The sequence below is a fragment of the Catharus ustulatus genome, chromosome 2, assembly GCF_009819885.2.
Source record: "Catharus ustulatus isolate bCatUst1 chromosome 2, bCatUst1.pri.v2, whole genome shotgun sequence".
Taxonomy (NCBI): domain Eukaryota; kingdom Metazoa; phylum Chordata; class Aves; order Passeriformes; family Turdidae; genus Catharus; species Catharus ustulatus.
The window spans coordinates 22120283-22138398 of record NC_046222.1 but is presented as its reverse complement, the minus strand read 5'-3'; the positions used below and the strand labels follow the sequence as shown (position 1 = coordinate 22138398).

Below are 18116 nucleotides of genomic sequence, written 5' to 3'. Positions count from 1 at the left end.
AGTTTCCCTTTGCTCAGTACATTGGATGAAGTCTGCCCAGCAATGAATGCAAAAAATGCTGCGGAACAATTAGAGCTGCAGGTGCAAAGAAAGAAATGCTAGAGCGTGATAGTGCTTCAACATTTATTTTCCACAAGACACATAAAAAGAATTAAAATCTAAAACCCACAAAGCTTTAGAATACTTCACAATACAGAAGTGTTAACTATGCTTCCTGCTTAGACTAACCAGCAGGGAGGTCTTTCATTTAGGCCTTTATGTCAGTAAGTGCATAAAACTGTTTCATTTATTTCAGGTACATAACAAGTGACAGGAGAAAAGTAGGGCAGAATCATTCCAGCTTGGTTCAAGCCCAGGAAATTCTCCTGAGAGGGATGCTGTGCTGTTGACTGGAAGCCACATTCAGCAGGTATTGCTCACACCACGTGCAGATGTCTGCAGTCAGCCAGTCTGCCATGGTCCCTGTGTAACAGCACAGGGACTGTGCTAGGCCATGGGGCTCCAAAACAATGGGTACACTGGAGGGGCAGAGAGAAAAACAAAAGCAGGAAAGCTGACCCAGGTTTCTGTTATAGGGCATGGTGCTCTTCCACCCTTCTCCCAGGCTGCTAAGTGATTTAGCCAAATGAGTAGGTACGAAAGAGCCATCAGTACCACTTAGAAAGGATAAAAAGCACCAGACCAGCTTCATTTACTGGCACCGCCTCTCTATTGACAGTATATCAGCCAAAGGGCTAATGGATATCTGTGTCTGGTCCAAGGTTATGACTGCATCCTCATGCAGCAGGATTCTTTTTTTGCCATCCTGCAATATGACAGCAATGCAGGCTCAGGCCTCTTCTGCAGCACTTGCATTTCAACACAGACCAAAACACGCCTGTCCCATGCAGTTAACTTCAGTAATGAACACTACTCCTAGTTTTTGGCAACTGAACTGCCAGCCTTAGAACTAGAAACTACTGTGACTTTATTCTGGCTAGATTAAAGAATGGTTTCATAGGAAGAAAAAGAAGGTACCAGTTTACCCAGTAGAAAATTTAAATGCTTTGGAAAGAAGAGAATATGAAGAGATAACTTATGTTTTCAGTCCTGTATATTGCACTTACATGCACCTTATCTTTTTCACCCAGAACTGTCAAAAGCTCTTTTCAGAATAATTCATTTTCAGAGGACAAAAAGGAGAAGATCTGTATGTGCATGGAGGGACTGAAAAACAATTTGTGGTATCACTATTTAGCCAGTTACACCTGAGCCACAATTACAATATTTAATGTCTAAGTAGAAAGGGGCTACTCCTGGGTTGTAGTGACAGACCTCCAGCTGTGGTAGAATGTGATAGGGCCTGGAAATTCTCATATTATGAAGCTATTACAAGGAACCTTCTATGTCTAGGCTAACATGGGCACTTTTAAATCCATGTCACAAACCTGATAGTTAAAACACAAAATGCATTTCATAGCACCTACACTTCCTCCCTTTGGATCATCTAAAATCCATAATACTTCCAGAGAACTGTGGACTAGTTAGACCAGTGGCTAAAACCAGTCATTGAACAGAACATTCAGTGGACCAGTCCAATATTACATACTGCTGTCTGCATGTTTGTATCTTTACCTTGAAAGATGCCACCAGTTACTAATTCAAAAAATAGAACAACCCTGTCCCAGCTTACCCAAAATACTGCTGGTGCTTTATTTCATGTAGCAACTGAAACCTCTTCTGCTCTTGAGTAGCTGGATCCTCCTCTCTGGAGAGCCTCAAGAATTTTAGGAATTGAAGTGGGAGATGTACACATGTTCTGAAGGGCACAGACATCTAGAACAACAATAAAGCCACCTGAGTTCTCAGGGAAACACACCCTCCTTAGCAGGACAGTTTGCATACAATGCAATTTATTTATTGGTGCAATTAAAATGTAGACGTTAATGCAGTAAACCTTCTGACCCATGTATAAAAGGAGTCCAGTGTAATCCCAACACTTTACACAGGACAAAAGAAAGAAGAACCAGAGTTGCATTAGCTGAGTATGACACGAGATATCTGTGTCATCCTGGCCACTTTTACACCTCATACTATTCCCTCTATTTTCTTAGAAAAAAGCTAGAGTGTATTTGAGGTATCAGTGAGATGAAGGAAAGCTTCTTATGAGTAGGTGAGGAGGAGGGAAAGCAGAAAATGTAAAATTCCCATATGCTGTTTAAAAGACTAGACTTGCCTTAACACAGCAGTCACAGCAGACAACCCTGAAAGAAAAAAAGTCTTCAGCATAATTATTTTAGTAAAGCTCAGCAGATACCAATATTGCAGCTACAGGGAACATTCCCAAGTAAGTCTGAATTCATTATTGTGGCAGAATCATTTGATGGCAAAGTGAGCAAGCTGAGAACTCCATTATTCAGTTTGCCAGCCTTCCTATTTCTGGTAGTTTAAATCATATGAAATGTGTCAACATCCATAGCTTCAAGGCTTTATCTGCAAATGCTCATTATGCTTCACCCAGCACTACCACCAGACAGTTGCTCAATTTCCAGTGGTTGTTTACTTGCTGCTTATAATCAATTCAGTGCCTCCCAACGGCTTCAAATAGATTTAAGTGAGCCTTAATGCGCCTGAAGTTCATCTCCCACTCTCCCATGAACAGAAAGCCTCTGACAAATAAGTGGATACAAGCAGGATCAACTCCTTTCCCAGCCACAAGGTCTGGAATTCTCTTTTTCATTCCTTAACAGAAGATTATGGTGTAGACCCTCTCCCAGAACCTGTTCAAGCCCTTAGCTTGAGCAAATCTTTAAAGTAAAACACAAGAGGGTGATCTCAGAGAAACTAATTTAATACTGGCACAGGAAATTTGGCGATTGGTGACTTAATACTAAGAGTTAAAACTGAGATATGATTTCAGAGACAAAATTTTCCATATCCTTCCCAGCTGTAGACACTTCAGCCTGACTCGTGCAGTAAGGCAAAGCTGAAGGGCTCAGCAACCTGTTCCTATCCAGTAGTACAACTGACGAGTACTGAGAATTCTCAGCACTGTTCTTTCACTCTTTTCTCCCTCCTCATTCAGTTCTTTTGTACCAGCTCACCTGCTGCAGAGGTAACAGTTGTAAGGCCACTTAAGAAACATCTGCTTATGGCAGCTGAAACAGATCTGTGGAAAGGAAAGTTATTTGTGAATGTAAATGGGAAACATCTTTGTACCAATAGTATCCACTGCCTGCCTATGAGCAAGCATGTAAACAAACCTTCTAAAGGCTTTAGTTTCATATACTATAACGGAGATCCAATAAAGGATAGCAAAGACACAGGAATTAAAAGCTAAAAAGGCAAAAAAAAGTTTCTTACTTGTAAGCCAGTGTTTTTATAATGCAGAGGTTTGGGGCAGCTGCGAGACAACAGGAGTTTAAAAAAAGGCTCTTGAACAAACAATAGCTGTATTGTGCAAGAGTGTAACAGTAGCTAGTTAAGAGAGAAGGAAGAAGAGAGACATTCTTTGAGGTAGACTGCAGCAATCCCAAAGAGATTAAATCAGGGCAAATTTGAATTCAATCCTGAAGCAAAAAATTAGTCATAAGGAAGCTGATGAGTCACTTGAACTTTATAAAAAAGAGCACATTCATACACAGCTGGCAGTCAGAAATGGTATTATCTTGAGAAGTACAACTTGAGAAAGCTAAAAAAGCAGCAGTGGGTAAGAAAGCCATTTTAGAATAGTCATAGAGCAGACAAGTTAAAGCAGGGTCAGTAAGGTGAGAAGAAAACAAGGATTCAGTCTCAGGAGCATCAAAGAGCTTGTGGAAGTAGCATGGCTCTGCTAGTAGGACCTTTGACTCTGTCCATACTGCTAAATAAATGAGTGCAGAAAAATGACCCAAAAGCCAAGAAGCACAGACTTCATCACATCTGTGTTGCAAAGGGCTTGTACTCCACACATCTGCTCTGGAGGGTTGGTTGCCACACCCCCTCTAAAGGAGATTCCGGAATAAGCCAGAAGTCGAGAAACGTGAATAACCAACAGCCCTGAGCTATACAGCTCTTACAGCTCCTTCCCTGTCCCCCTCATCTCCCCCACGTTCATGTCCACTTGGCAAGGTGGTTTGAGTCAGCACAACTTGGGTGTGGGAGCCTGAGTGAAGCGCCCGTTTCACTGTTTAGCATTACCAAATCCCAACTATTTACTTTGGGATTTCAGACCTGACCAATGGTCATGGCAGTCAGCTCTCCTTGCATGGAAATAAGACAAGAAGCAGCAAGCAAAGGCTGGGCTACTTTCTAGGCAATTTACACAGCTTAAGCTAGATTAGAAGCCATCACTACACAAATATTAAAAATTTTTTCCAGCCTAGGCCCAAACTCAGATCAGCTGTTATGAACAGGATAAGTCAAGGCAGAGGGTGCCTCTGCGGTTCAGGACTGAGAGCCATGAAACCAGCTTTTGAAAAAGGCAAGGGCAGCAGGAAGAGAAAGAGGAGAAACATACCTTTGCTCTTGGAAAGACTCCATCACTACCTCCTTGGAAGAGGCCTTGCTTTTCCAGCACCATCATTGCATATCTGGTTCCAATCAGCTCAGCAATGGTTGGTGATGGCCACTTGGTAGGAAAGGGACAATCCTATTGAAAGACAGAAGTTAAACATCAGATACAGCTGAAGACGACAGCTATTTGGGGACATCATCTCAAAACTGAGTGCCAAAGGATCAGGAGCATTTTTTTTCAAGGCCCTGTTTTGCTTGTGATGGGGAGTATCAGGTGACTAACTCTTTGACAACAATAGCAGAGAAACTACTACAGGCAGGTGAGTGGTTGCTACAGTTTTCAGGTAGATTCCTTTGAGACATTTCACCCTTAGGAACAGGCCTCAGAACAGATGCCACCCTGGCCTCTCCTGGATACAAAATTCCTTTCCACAACATAATACTCTCTTGCCTAAGACCTACTGGCCCCATACAAATGGAAGCTCTGGTCTCATGGTCAGCCAGGAGAGACAACTGTGCTTTAATCTCCAACACACCTGCATCCCCTACCACACTGCTGAACAAAGAGGCATGCGAGAGGTCAGTTAGTGACTTGCCAGGGTGGGGCAAGGAGGGATGCAGAAGGAATGTAAGAGACAAGGGCACAACACACCTTGCCAGGGCAGAACAGGGTGAGGCTGTAATTCAGAGGGTTGCATAGAAGCACACAGACCCCAGTATTTATCCCACAGCCATCATTCAGAGCCTGATAACTTCAGTTCTACATATATTATACATTTAAAAGTCACTGATGCTGTGCTGTCCACATTTTGTTAACTACTTATTGCCCTTTACTGCAACTTAGATACTTGTGAGCATATCAGAATCTAGAGAGAAGGGAGGGACATGAAGAAAGCAGGATAGTCTCATTCTCAATTGCAGTCTGCTTGAGAAAGTGCTTGATGGACACTTTCAAGTAATGTCATGGTATTTTTCTCTTGTACGAGAAACAACTATATTGCATATCATTCAAAGGGGAAAGCCACCACAAAGACACTACAGCATCCAGTCTTCTCTTAAGCTGTCTCCAAGGAAAGACTAACATACCAACTTCAGGTGGGTATACCATATGTCCCATGACAAAATCCATAGAGCATGCTTACTGCTTTCATGAGGATCAAGGTGAAAGTCATTACCAGTTGTATCAGACCAGGGTTGCTTGCTGACATGTTGGACTTACAAGCTCCTTGCTTTGAAGGCCTCTCTCTAAAGATTTGGACCTTCTTCTGTAAGGAGGCAGCTGCTGTTGGCCAGTGCTCAGGAAATGCTTAGGCTTAACATCTCCTGGTGTGGGTGCACTCATGGGAGGAGACGCGTGATTTGCGGCGAGATCTGGATAGGAAGAGAGAGTTTTAGGGTGCAGAAAACACACTGTCAGTTTCTAAGTATTCACCCTGAAAGCTGGACACTCAAGGGCAATACACTGCCTTCTGAAGGTAGCAAGACTTATACTTCTCCCCCTCCAACCCATCTGCTCAGATCACAAAAAAAGCAGAGGTTGCAGTAATTATGTTTGTCAGTGGACACTGATGAGGCTTCATTAGCACCATTTAGTCTAATAAAATGAAGTGCTGCACTTTCTACTTGAATATTCAAGCCACTCATTTAGCTTTTACTGCAAATTCCAGTCAGGCCTTTGGGGACATGCAATCATTGTTTTGAAGCTGCAGGAGCTACCCAAGCTTCAGTCAACTGCAGAGAAATTATTTTCTAAGGGCACCTCCCCAGACTATTTAGTATTGGAACTTCTCCTGCTAAGTATCTTCAGGTGATGAAAGAAGTGTACAGTAAGCCCAGCCCAAACGTTTAGGAGCCCATCAGGTCACTGGCTGTACCTTATCACCTGGTTTAGATGTGCAGCCAGAAGTGCACTGACCTGTGCTGATGCAGGATACTCCTGATGGCCTGGTGGAGGGAAGGCAAGTGCTGGCAGGCAGCGGAGTGGTTTCCTGTGACCAGAGAACAAGATGTTCATGGTCTCCATGGAAGGGACACCAAGGTCACTTCATTGGAAGTACTGCTGCCTAACAAAACCCAGGATGCCCACAACTGATCAGAAATGTTCAAGGCTCAGCCAGAAGTGGAGCAGAGAGAAAAATCAATGGAATACATTCAGAAACTTTCTATTTCTTCTTGGAATCTAAAGTTAATTCCTCCTGCACTTAACAGCTAAAATTCCAGCCAAGCTAGTGAAGTTTCCAATTCACCTGTTCTTTCTCTTGCCCAAGTCCAATAGTGGATACTAGTACTAAAGTTTCATCTGTTCAGGAACCAACTTTGCAAAATCCTCCCCGCACAACCCATGGAATGATTTGGAACCATTTTCTTGGCTCCAGTTCACATGTTGCAACACTGGAGAACAGTTAAAGAGACTAACCCAACATTTCAACAACTGCCCAACTCATGAACTCAAACCCAATGCTTTATCTCAACAGCACAGTTTTTACCTTGCCTAGAAAAGCAGAAAATAAATTTGATTATATTAGCCTCCATATGAAAGTCCTCCTAGTTAGCAGTAATACATCAGCCACAGGGTTCTCAAATGCTGAACATTCCTACAAGTAGGTCAGACTGGGGCAAATATAGCAAAGATTTTCTGCTTTTATAATTAGTATCTGTTTTCCTCAGCTAGGCAACTGCATTTCACACAGAAATATTTACAGAAAACAGATTCCTGTTTGTATGCCAGAGCATCTGTGCTAGACATGATATGTTAGGGCTTAAGTTCTGTTCCACAGAATTTCAGAATATGCTCAGACTGAATCCCAGAACCACGCAGTCAAACTTTTAATGACAGAGCCAGGAGTTAAAGAACCCAAAGACTGTGTATTGTGGTTTCCTGAAGAACAGTGCTCCCAAAAAAACTCCACAGACAGACAAGTGGGAATTCACCTATCAAGTTCCTTCTCCAAAACGTATCATTAAGTTTTCTTTCTGTGAGTTCACATACCACACGAAATCAAAATATATCAATATACCTAGCATCAAATGCCTCACTGTGAGGTAAGGGTATGAATATTCTGGTCCGTATTGGCCAGACTCCCATGCTATTTTAACTTCTGCAGGATCTATTTTTAAGATAACAGAGCAGACTTCAGTTCTGTAGAATGATAGAATATCATGAGTTGAGACCCAGAAGGATCATCAAAGTTCAACACCTGCACTTGCACAGGACCACCCCAAGAGTCACATCATGTGCCTGAGAGCATTGTCCCAATGCCTCTTGAGTTGTGTCAGGCTTGGTGCTGTGACCACTTTGCTGGGAAGACAGTTCCAGTGCCCAACCACCCTGCAGGTGAAAAACCTTTTCCTAATAATGAACTTAAACCTCCTCTGACTCAGCTTCAGGCCATTCCCTTGGATGCTATCACTGGTCAGAGAGATCAGTACCTACAGGCTGCAGTCATGCCACAAACATAAGTGTTTGAAGATTAAATGAGCTTCTGTGGGGGAAAGAACTTCAGTGAATCCAGTAGTACCATATTCACTTTTGAGACAAGATTCCCTACACTAGGATTTGTTTTTGCCCTTCCAGGCTGTGTATATGCTTGCAGCTCTAATTCCTGAAGTATGCATGCATCTCCATAGTCCTTTCACCTAAAGCCTTACCTGAGCTCTTGCTCCCAGCTGCTGTGTTTTAGTGCTGGCAATTTTAAACTCAGTACTGGCATCTTGGAGATGTAAGAAATTGTCACTTGAAGAGTTCAAGGCAGTATTTGACACCACAAGCATTTCTGCAGTGGAGAGGGAGAACAAAAAGCCCATACTCACAGACTAAATGAGATAGAGCTGGGACAAGAAAACAACAAATTTGATTCCCACACATTGGAATTCGAGATTTAGCCAGGCTTTGTCCTGGTAGTTACATAATCTTTTATTCTTAGGTGATGGTCATAATCCTGTAATCTCCCTTAGTGGACAGACAAATTTGAACATTCATAAAACGAAGGGAAAGTTAAAAATATCTTTTAATAAGCCACAAACATTTTTTAGAAATAGCTGTTCTTATGCCATATCACCTCTATCACACAAAATTTGTATTTCTCCCTGCCCCTTATATTACAAATGTTATTGAAAAGATAAGTGGGCTTTCGTTTCCAAGGCCATCTATTATTTTTAGCCAGTGCTTCACTTGCTTGCTTGCTAGGTCACTCTATAGCAGGTACCTTTGGGCCTGCTCCTCTTTTCCTGTGCTGCTGCCCGAAGCTTCGGTGGTTGTTTTACTTCTGCCATGAACTGTTCATGCCACCTGGGCTGCTGTGGCACACACTGTTTCAGCTTCACCTTCAACATCTGCAGGCAAAGCATAGCACCACAAAGAGCCATGGGACAGAGCAAGGAGACTACTGGTGACAGAACAACTGCATCAGCAATGGCACTGTTTTACAAGTGCTTGTCACCCAGGAGGGCACTGGGCCCTGCACAAGAGACAGCCTTCATCACTATGCACAGTAGAATACTTTAACAACTCTTATTTGAAGTTAACTCCAGGAGCTCTTTCAAGACTACAAAACACTGCAAATTAAAGAAGCAGTGGAAGAAGTAGGAAGATCACCTTCTACAAAGATGTCAACTCCCATTTTTCTAGTACCATGTTTGGCAGGAAAGTCTATTCAAAAGTTAAGTGTGGTTAATATAACCCCCTCCCAAAGACAAACCAGTAGCTAAGGTATAAGCTTTATATTCCTTCAAAATGTCCTGTTACCTCCAGAAATGCCTTGTTTTGCAATCATCAGATGCACCACCAGGTCACCTACCGGCTTTAGATGAGGCTTGAGAGCAGCTACATCAACTTTAAGGGCCCTGTGCTTTTGCTTGATGGTCACCTGAAAGAGAAGTGATGCTTAATAAATAGTTCTTTCTCTGCTTCTTGTACACTCTGCCATTCAATGGCACAGTGAATAATACAAGTCAGGATTTGGGAACAGGAGAGGTGGAGAAGGCATTAAAAACAAAACAAAAGTCCAAAACAAACAAAAACCCCCAAACAAACAAGAACTACCCCCACCGCCACCTCAAAAAAACCCCAAGCCCCAAACAAACACAACCCTCCCCACAAAACAAACAACCCCCCCAAAACAAAACCAGGAGTCGGGAAGTGTAGAATAAAGAAATTTCCTTATATGGGGTTTTGGGAGGGAAAGATTTGCCCGTGGCAAACCAGAGGCAATCAGAACTGCACAGCCCTTAGAGGCTCGCACAAGCACCACAAAGCCTTCTAGCCCAAACAGCTCATTAACTGCTCTGAGAAGCAGCTAGAAAACACTGTACTCAGATATTAATGTTGGGAGTGATCCCAACAAGCACCATGGTCATACCATACTCATTGGTAGAAGTTTGGCTCCAGGGAGGACAGCAGTTGAACGGGTTAACAGGACTGTAACAAGAACTGTAGCAGCAGGCAGCTGTATTAGTAAGCCAGAGTCCCAGAGACTGGCTTACAGCCCGACAAACTAGGAACAATAGCAAGATAGAATTGCAGGGCAGATATTCATGTGAAGCATCAAGCCCTGTGCTTGCTGCATAGGGGAGAACTGACAAAAAAGTCAATTGCACATGAAAGTCTTCAGCTGCCTTGTTCACTTATTCAGATTTTGAGGCTATGCCATTTACTTTCACTTGTGTGTACAACTTCAGAACATGTGGGAATGCAGGTAGAACAACACTACAGCTCCCCACACTAGCTGTGCTTTCATTCATTTGCAAATTAGATCACTGGTTGCTAAAGAAGCTTTAAAATAGTTTTGCAGATGGAGAAATCCTAGTTTAAGAGCCTTCATAAAGACCTGAGCAGTAGCACTCTGTTTTCTTTCAGCATTTCCGACTACTACTCTTCAAACATGCTTGTGATTCTTGTGGACCAAAGAAAAAGTTACCAAAAAGAAAAAAATGGGAATAAAAAAAAGGAAATCAAGACCCAGATCATCCTGCCACCTTGAGTTACAGTTCTGTACTGCACAGTGTATTGATACACAGTACATTCCAATAAATGCAAGTTAGTTATTATACACTGTCTTCTTACCAATAGTATTAATTTACATATCCGTCAAGATACCACCTCCAAACACATGGCATAGCATTACCTTGAGGCTGAAGCCACAGTCAAGCCAAGCAAAAGCTGGGATTTTATGGAGGTGCATGGTTTAGCTGAAGCATTTAAATCTGCTACACTCTAGCAGCACCGACAAAGAGGAAAAGAAGCTGATGTCTAGTGCAGTATGCAAAGTTTTCACTTTTTGTAATACCACTCTTTATTACAGAAAAGAGTTGCATCTCATCCTCTGCCAAGAAGTCTGTTTGCAAAGCACGCCAATGCCACAAGGCCTTGTGCCAATGTTTTAGATCTTTTCATCATTCCCAGCTCAAGCTGCAGCAAGCAAAGAGCATCACAAGCCTTTAGCGACACCCCAGACATTTTTGTATCTGGTCATCTTCACCAATCAAGTGGTGAAGGTGGAAGTCTCTGCCCCTCCCTGTGAGGGGCTCAGCATTTTTTACCCTGACTAAATTCCTGCAATAGCTGAGCGCACTGCCCAGAGGCCTCTGCCTGAGGCTGAGCAGAGAACGGTCTCAAAAGTACTTTCATACTTGCATACACACCACAGCATCTGTGAAGGCAAAGCAACAAGTAAAAGAATGCCAGGCACAGCTCAGCTCAAGGAGCCTGGAAGGACACAAGTGTTGAAGGTGGAAAGCACAAGGAAGCAAGAGTGTGTTCAATGAAATTGCTGTGCACAGGGCAGAATGACTGCTGCAGGGAAGTGAGTGGTTGACCCTGGAGGGAGAACAGTTTTACTATAGCAATTCATGAAACTGTGGCTACTCTGACTTTAAAAGTTACTGGAAATGAAGTACTTGGGTGGACTAACAGGGTGATCTAATGTTGATCTGCAGCTGAGAAGGAACCCCAGACACTTCTGGACTTTGATGTACCTTTGAAAAAGACATGCCTTTGGAGAAGAGGTCTCAACACATACTGCTCAGAAATGAAGTAGAGCAGACGTTCCCAAAGCTGTCTGTCGACTCCAGCCACTTACCTTCCGCAGGGTATACCTCTTGTGCCGAATGTCATCCAAAAGTAGCTCATAGGGAGAGCGAACACGTTCTTTTGGAGACACACGATGCCATGGTCGCTCAGCTGCCTTGCGCAGCCTCACACCAGCCTGGAGCTCACAGATAACATCAGGCCATGGGGATGCCTTGGAGAAACCAGCAAGGGCCAAGTCAGTAGCTGGTTAGCACTCCCAGAGCAGCATCCCTTCCCTCCATGTAACAGGGCGAACTTAGCAGCTGAAATCATTCAGAAACACAGAATTGTGTCCTTAACATGCTCTTCTACTCACTTCCAGATCAGGGTGCAGCACCACAGCAGAAAATTGCTTTTCTTTGCAGAAATTAATTTGCAAAAAAGAAACTTGTAGCAGGCTCACCAGGCTTATTCCCAAAATTTGTCATTAACTTTATGGATGTACTTCAGCAAAATATAGCTTTTGCTGACTGGTAAATAAATAGACCCATTTTTCTCCTGCAAGTGCTCCAGGTGCCAGAATGTTTTCATATTACTGGGTCCTAGGAAACACTGGGAATGACATTCCAAATCTTACCACTAAAATCCTCCAGATTTTCAGAAAACCGGGGTTGAAGTGTCCAGAAACAAAAGAAGAAGACAAGTAGACAAAGGATCTCATACTTAACAGCAGCATAGGTTAGCAGTCTCAGCCTAGAGACACAAGCTAAAAACCCTGACACCTGTTCATCCTGTTTCTGTACTAGTATCTGAGTATGTTCAGGCATGTAGTATAGCCCAACAAAAGTTAAAGACAGGAAAAAAAGACGTAATCAACTCAATAGCATGTTTAGACAACATTGTAATGGAAGTGCTAAATCAACAGCTTATCTGCATCCCAGTGGCAAATTGAGTAAGAACAAGTCATTGTATTATAAACAGTGAAAGGAAAGCAAAACATTTTAGAAAAGTTCCTCAAAACAAAGTATCTAACTTAGGCTTCTCTCCCTTTTCTACTTATAGCATGGAGCATCTTTTCCCTACTTACCCCTTCAGAAGACATTTTTGTTGGATTGTTTTAGCCTAGATTTGGTAGCCATACCTCAACTCCAGAAAACAAGAACTCTCAAAGAATGACCAAACTCTTGCCCTATCTCCTAGTCTACATTTAATACTGTGTGGGAGAACACACAAACATCTCTGGGCAAACTCATCAGTACTAAAGACTTTTTAATTAGCTTATTCCAAGACATTTGCACTTTATAGAGTTGCATTTCACAGGGCTGAACTTGACTGAGAGATGATCTGAAGAGAGACTTTTGTACTGTCATATTGCCACATTAGTTTGGGGTTAAGAATTGCCTTCAGCTGGCCATTTGAGAGCAACTTACACACCCAAAACATTTTTCAGATGTTGGTGACATCATTATCACTCATGCTCTTATTTACCTACTGACTGGATTACTGCAATTATTCTATTTTTGCCATCCCATGTATTGTCAAAAGCCACCTAAACTTTCCACAACCTATGTAGTACAACACAAAATGCTACAACACTTTAAACTCATTACCTTGAGTTCAACAGGTGAGTGCCAAGACAGCTGTGTTTCTAACAGGTCTCACTGCTTAGATTTCAAAGTGAACATCAACTTGGGAAATGTACAGATAAGCTCTGCTGAAACTGTACAAAACTGCATGCTGTCAGGCTGTGGTCTGCATTTCAGAAGATCTGTTTTGTACCAATTGATGTGAAAAAGTATAGTTCTTTTGTGGTTCATAGGACACACTGCCTGCTTAGCACCACTCAAGACATCAGCTCTAACCTGTAGGATCTCAGAAAACCTGGCACCTGGTTATTTTAAACTCAAGAAATTGTCAGAGCAATGCAATCAACTGGTGCTTAGGGACTAGGAAAATAGAGGCAGAGAATTCGCAACAGACATCCAGCTTTAGGAATTCATGCCTCCTGAAGGAGCAGAGGCCAGATACACTGGCCTTCAGGCCACACAGCAAAGCCCATGTATTTATTCATGTATTCCCTGCAGAAAAGAGCTACAGCAGTTGATGAGTTTGTGGTTTGAGATAGCTTGCCAGTTTATTTTAATAGATCACAAAATTGAGAATATGCCCAAACACACATTTCACAAACATTTTCATACGAATAGTTTGAGCATGCTTCAAAGCAAGTGCTATTTAGACAAAGGGAGTGAGTCCACAAGTCTCTCGGGGCTTGCTGTTTGTCTCCACAGACTCCAGACTACAGAGCATTTGTTTATGCTGGGCAGAGCTCCAGCCTGAAGTGCTATTTGTTTCTGATTGAGCCCTGACTGCGTAGGGCCTTGAAAAAAGCACAGCAAGTTGCTTTCCCTGCCCCAAACACACAGTCCAACATCTATGGAAGCACAGAAATCAAAGGGAAGACAGGCAGTGCACAGAAGGCAGGAGTGAAGTCTCCTCACCCTTCTTCACTCCTTTGAGCTGCTGGAGCTTCACAACCACAAAGATGGACAGTGCCACTGGCCTTCAGTTCCTGCCAGTCCTGACAACAGAGATCTCACATAGGAAGAGTGAACTAGCCCCACCACCAGGACTGCCAACAACAGAAGAAATTTCTGGGAGCTTTCAGTCCAGCTATGAGAAAGGAACAGATTGCTTTTGGCAGGTGTCAGTTCCTGCCAAGAGCTGAAATTTGGGGCTCATTTGTGGGAAGAAACAGCCTGTGTAACTATTTGTGCACATTTACTCCTAAGATTGCCTCCAACTTCATTTTTAGAAGTGGTTTAAGATGGACCACAAAGACAACCTTCGGGTAGAATAGAAGTCCACGTGAGGTTGACATATGAAATAGTTTAACTTCAAGTTCACTCCACAGCTTGTTTTGCAAACAAGTCTTTAACTACTCAGGCTTCTGAACAACCTAAGCAGTTTAATTTGTGTTCAAGCTCTATTTTTCATAAAAGAATCAATGGACAGCTTCAGCGAGCCAATGCTGACCAAAAAACCCCAGTTCCCCATAATGAAGAAAATAAATTTCTTACATCACGTGTTTTCTTCTTTTGAATGGAATTTTCCAGCCAATCTTCCACATCCATTTTTCTCAGTCTCTGAGAAAAGCAAGCACAAGAGGTCATCATTTTACATTCTTCATTGATTTCCTATCTATCCAGCATAAATTACTAATGTTTATCTGAAAAGCCTAGAAGCTCCAAACACCTAAACTTTCAATGCTACAATAAATAAAAATGGCCCAGGGACAGCAGCTATTCACATTGTGAAAACAGAACTTCATCCAGGTGCTCCATTTCAAGTGCAATGAGAAGGTTACTTTAGGACTTAGTGAGTGTGTGAAGGTAGAGGAAATAGCAGCTAATGGGCAATCCTAAACATACCTCTTTGGAGGTCTGTATGATGGTCACAAGCTTCTGAAGTTCCATATATTCAGTAAATAGACTCCTACAGGTCATTTCATAGTGGCTGGTAGCCTCAGAAGGCCTGGACAAGTGCTCTTCACAGGCCTGAAAGAAGTGCAGCTATTTAAAAAATAAAACATGGTAGGATGGAATAAAGTAAGATTTTGTTTCCTCTATCCATGGTTAAAAATCATCTTCACTGCCCCCCTTTTTTTTTTCTATTTCAGATACAGAAAAACAAAGAAGGAAGATGTTCAATCTTTTATGTTCAAGAGCAGAAGTAGCTGTGTAATTTGTATATCTTGTTTTCTGTAAGGTGTGCTTTGAAACAAGCACCTGAAAGGGGAAGCCTCCAGTTCCAAAAACAATCCACAGTGGGTGTAGTCACTTGCCCTATTCTATTTCCCTGCCCCGATCAGACAGAGGGTTAGGAAGTTTCTCATACCTTTAATTTATGGTTGAGAGAAAAATACCTGTTTGAATTGAAACATTAAAATCCCAGTCTTTGGGGAAGCGAAATACTATGGAAAGGGAGTTTTTTCAATAGCCATAGTGTTCTAGGTATTGAATTTGGAGACTGTGTACAGAAGGACTTCATAGACACAGCTATGGGAGAGCCATGCTCAGTCTTCCTTCTTAATTCTTTTGGAAAAGAATTAAGATGTCCAAAACATCTTAATGGTTTTGCCTCCAATGGGAAAGCCAATGTTCCCTCTCTACCTTCCAACAGCCCACCCAGAATGGGAAAGCCAATGTTCCCTCTCTACCTTCCAACAGCCCACCCAGCTTTTACCCAGTAATGGTCCTGCCTCTTGGTCAACAGCATTGTTTCATCAACTCCTCTAAAGCTGCTATATTTACTAAGGGGGAAGAAGGAAACCTTGATAACATCCTGCAGGGTGACTGGTGGTTTTGTTGCCTCATCATCCAGTTTCAACATGAGGCATAGCAGTTTCTCCAAAGGATCGCTCAGTTCTCTCTCTACTTGGCTGTCGATTCCCCAGTCCAGGGCTTCATAGATCACCACTCCCAAGTACTCCAACAGCTGCAGTTAAAGACCAAGGAAGCAATGCAGCTCAAAGTCTTGTGGAGAACAGCTCTTACTTTCCAGCCACGTGTGCACCCTCTTCTTCTCCTAAGGACTGAGCACATCTCTCAGGATGTGAAATACCCTCCCATTCCAGCTGGTTTAAAGTTTTTAAATTGCCTTAACAGGCACCCCCAATATACCTGTTATTAGGACAAGACTGTGGCCTATGTCACAGTAGACAGCATCTGTGCACATTGTTTCCCAGTCCCACTGTCTTAGTTGAGTTTAGTCCAAGCATTTTGTTTCCTTTTTCAGGTTGCAGAGCAGTGACTCTCACAGGGCACAGTAAATTCAAGCACTTTGATAGTTTCCCAAGACATCTGCATCTCCTGATCAGGCCTTCTACTACAACAGGATTGTATCTGCACACACAATGAAGGCAAAGACACAGGCTTACCTTGTCCTCTGACTGCTGAATGCCGCCAGCATCTGAAAGGGAAAAAGAAGGGTCAGAGAGGAAACAGCTGTACAGGCATTGATAAACAGCTTTTAGAACCCTTTTCGAGAGAGGGGAACAGGAAACATTGTTTCTAGTAAGGTAACTAAGTCCTCTGACTAAAGTCAGTCCTACCAGGGGAAAGTATGCCTGTATCTGGGGAGTCCTGGAAAACAACATAGGAGACCCGTGTTACTGTGAGCATTAGCCCAAAGTAACAGCTGCTGCATTTTGTTGTTTGTTAATTTATATCCAACCGCCAGGGGAGGCAAAGGATCTTTGTCTTTATTCTTTACTATCCACTCTAGTCCCTGAAGAATTAATCTAGCACTGACCTCTGCTCCAGCCCAACCCAGTCCTACATAATACAGATTACTACCACTATATTACCACTTATTACCACATAGTGCCCAAAAGAAGGGAAAGTGCCAATCACATATCTGCTGCAAGAGTTACCATAACAAAGGAACCATACACTGGAAGATGAACAGAGCAGCATATATAACAAAGTCTCAGACTATTTATTTCAAATAACATAAGTGGTAGAAGGCTTTCATACCCAGCTATTCCCTAGAACCAGATGACTCAATAGAGCACTAATAGAGAAATTAGTAGGTCAAACATCTGTATTATCACTCATCTACGGTCCTCTGAAATGAAGTATAGGCAGGAGAATAGCTTCATGACAGCATACGGAGAAAAGAGAAGGGAAAAGAAAAACCTCACATTCAGCCTGTTATGGGAACAACCTTTGGCATCTGCAGGTACCTATGCTCTTACCAGTCTTGTGGTAGACCTTGAAGGAAGCAGTACCATCAGCATGGATAAAGATGCTCCCAGAACCTTTTATGAACACAGAATGGAGTGATGGGTACAGTCCCTGGATCAACTGCTCTATTTTTCTGCAACACTGGAAGCAGATAGCCCAGGCTTGCTCCTCACTTATAGCATGTTCAAAACACCTCAGAAGCTCAGCTAGAGAGACCTTTGCAATCCCCTGCTCACACACTGGAGGTTCCATTTTTCCTTTCACTGATAACCTTCACTCTTAGCCTAGGAAACTTAAAACTCCCTTTTCCAGGCTGGGCAAGGGCTCACAGCAGCTTTTTATCAGTTCTACCTCTTGGTTTGCTCTTATCTCTCTTTCCTACAGGTGCAACCATTAATGCCAATTTTTGCTCTGCCTTTTTAAAGGGACATGACTTCATCTGTATTTGTACAAGATGTCCTGAAAGAATAGGCTCAGTGTACAACAAAATGGAATCAAGAGAAAGTAAGAATGTACAGAAATTGTGCTCAGTTTAACTCTCTTGTTTCTAACAAATATATTAATTGCACCAATGTTTGCAAGTAGGAAAAGCGTACATTCAACTTCAGGCAGAAAGGTAAAGAGGCAGGAAATATCTTCTACTTGAGGGAGGAGAACTCTGCACACCACAAAAATAATTTTGATAGGAAACCGTTCCAACAACACTAATAAATTACAGCAATCGACTCCATGGGGCACCTGCAATGGCCTCCCGGCCACAGCAAATTCCAAGAGCAGGGACTGTGAGCATGGAGCGATCAGGATGGCCAGGCGGGTTCCTGGGGCATGGGCAAGAGGGTCCTTCCTTGCTCAGAATGCCGATATCCCAGAACCACAGGATCAGCTGGGTGGGA

General features: G+C 42.7%; 1 protein-coding gene across 9 annotated transcripts in view; it reads right to left on the bottom strand.

The window, feature by feature from the left end:
* Positions 1-18116, bottom strand: part of LOC116992901 (protein spire homolog 1-like) — a 44588-nt gene that overhangs the window by 16401 nt on the left and 10071 nt on the right. For 2 of the 9 annotated variants that reach the window (XM_042779043.1, XM_042779047.1), the window contains 15 exons: positions 16416-16447; positions 15809-15973; positions 14908-15048; positions 14557-14622; positions 11550-11711; positions 9270-9338; positions 8679-8805; positions 8122-8246; positions 6389-6461; positions 5693-5844; positions 4478-4609; positions 3084-3148; positions 2216-2243; positions 1673-1815; positions 110-518 (listed from right to left, as the gene is read on the bottom strand). In XM_042779043.1, the coding sequence (XP_042634977.1) occupies positions 347-518; positions 1673-1815; positions 2216-2243; positions 3084-3148; positions 4478-4609; positions 5693-5844; positions 6389-6461; positions 8122-8246; positions 8679-8805; positions 9270-9338; positions 11550-11711; positions 14557-14622; positions 14908-15048; positions 15809-15973; positions 16416-16447 (1652 nt within the window). In that variant the 3' untranslated portion in view covers positions 110-346. Of the gene's footprint in view, positions 1-109; positions 519-1672; positions 1816-2215; positions 2244-3083; positions 3149-4477; positions 4610-5692; positions 5845-6388; positions 6462-8121; positions 8247-8678; positions 8806-9269; positions 9339-11549; positions 11712-14556; positions 14623-14907; positions 15049-15808; positions 15974-16415; positions 16448-18116 lie in introns of those variants that run through there. The other 7 variants (XM_042779046.1, XM_042779051.1, XM_042779044.1 and 4 more) reach the window with 6 other exon arrangements.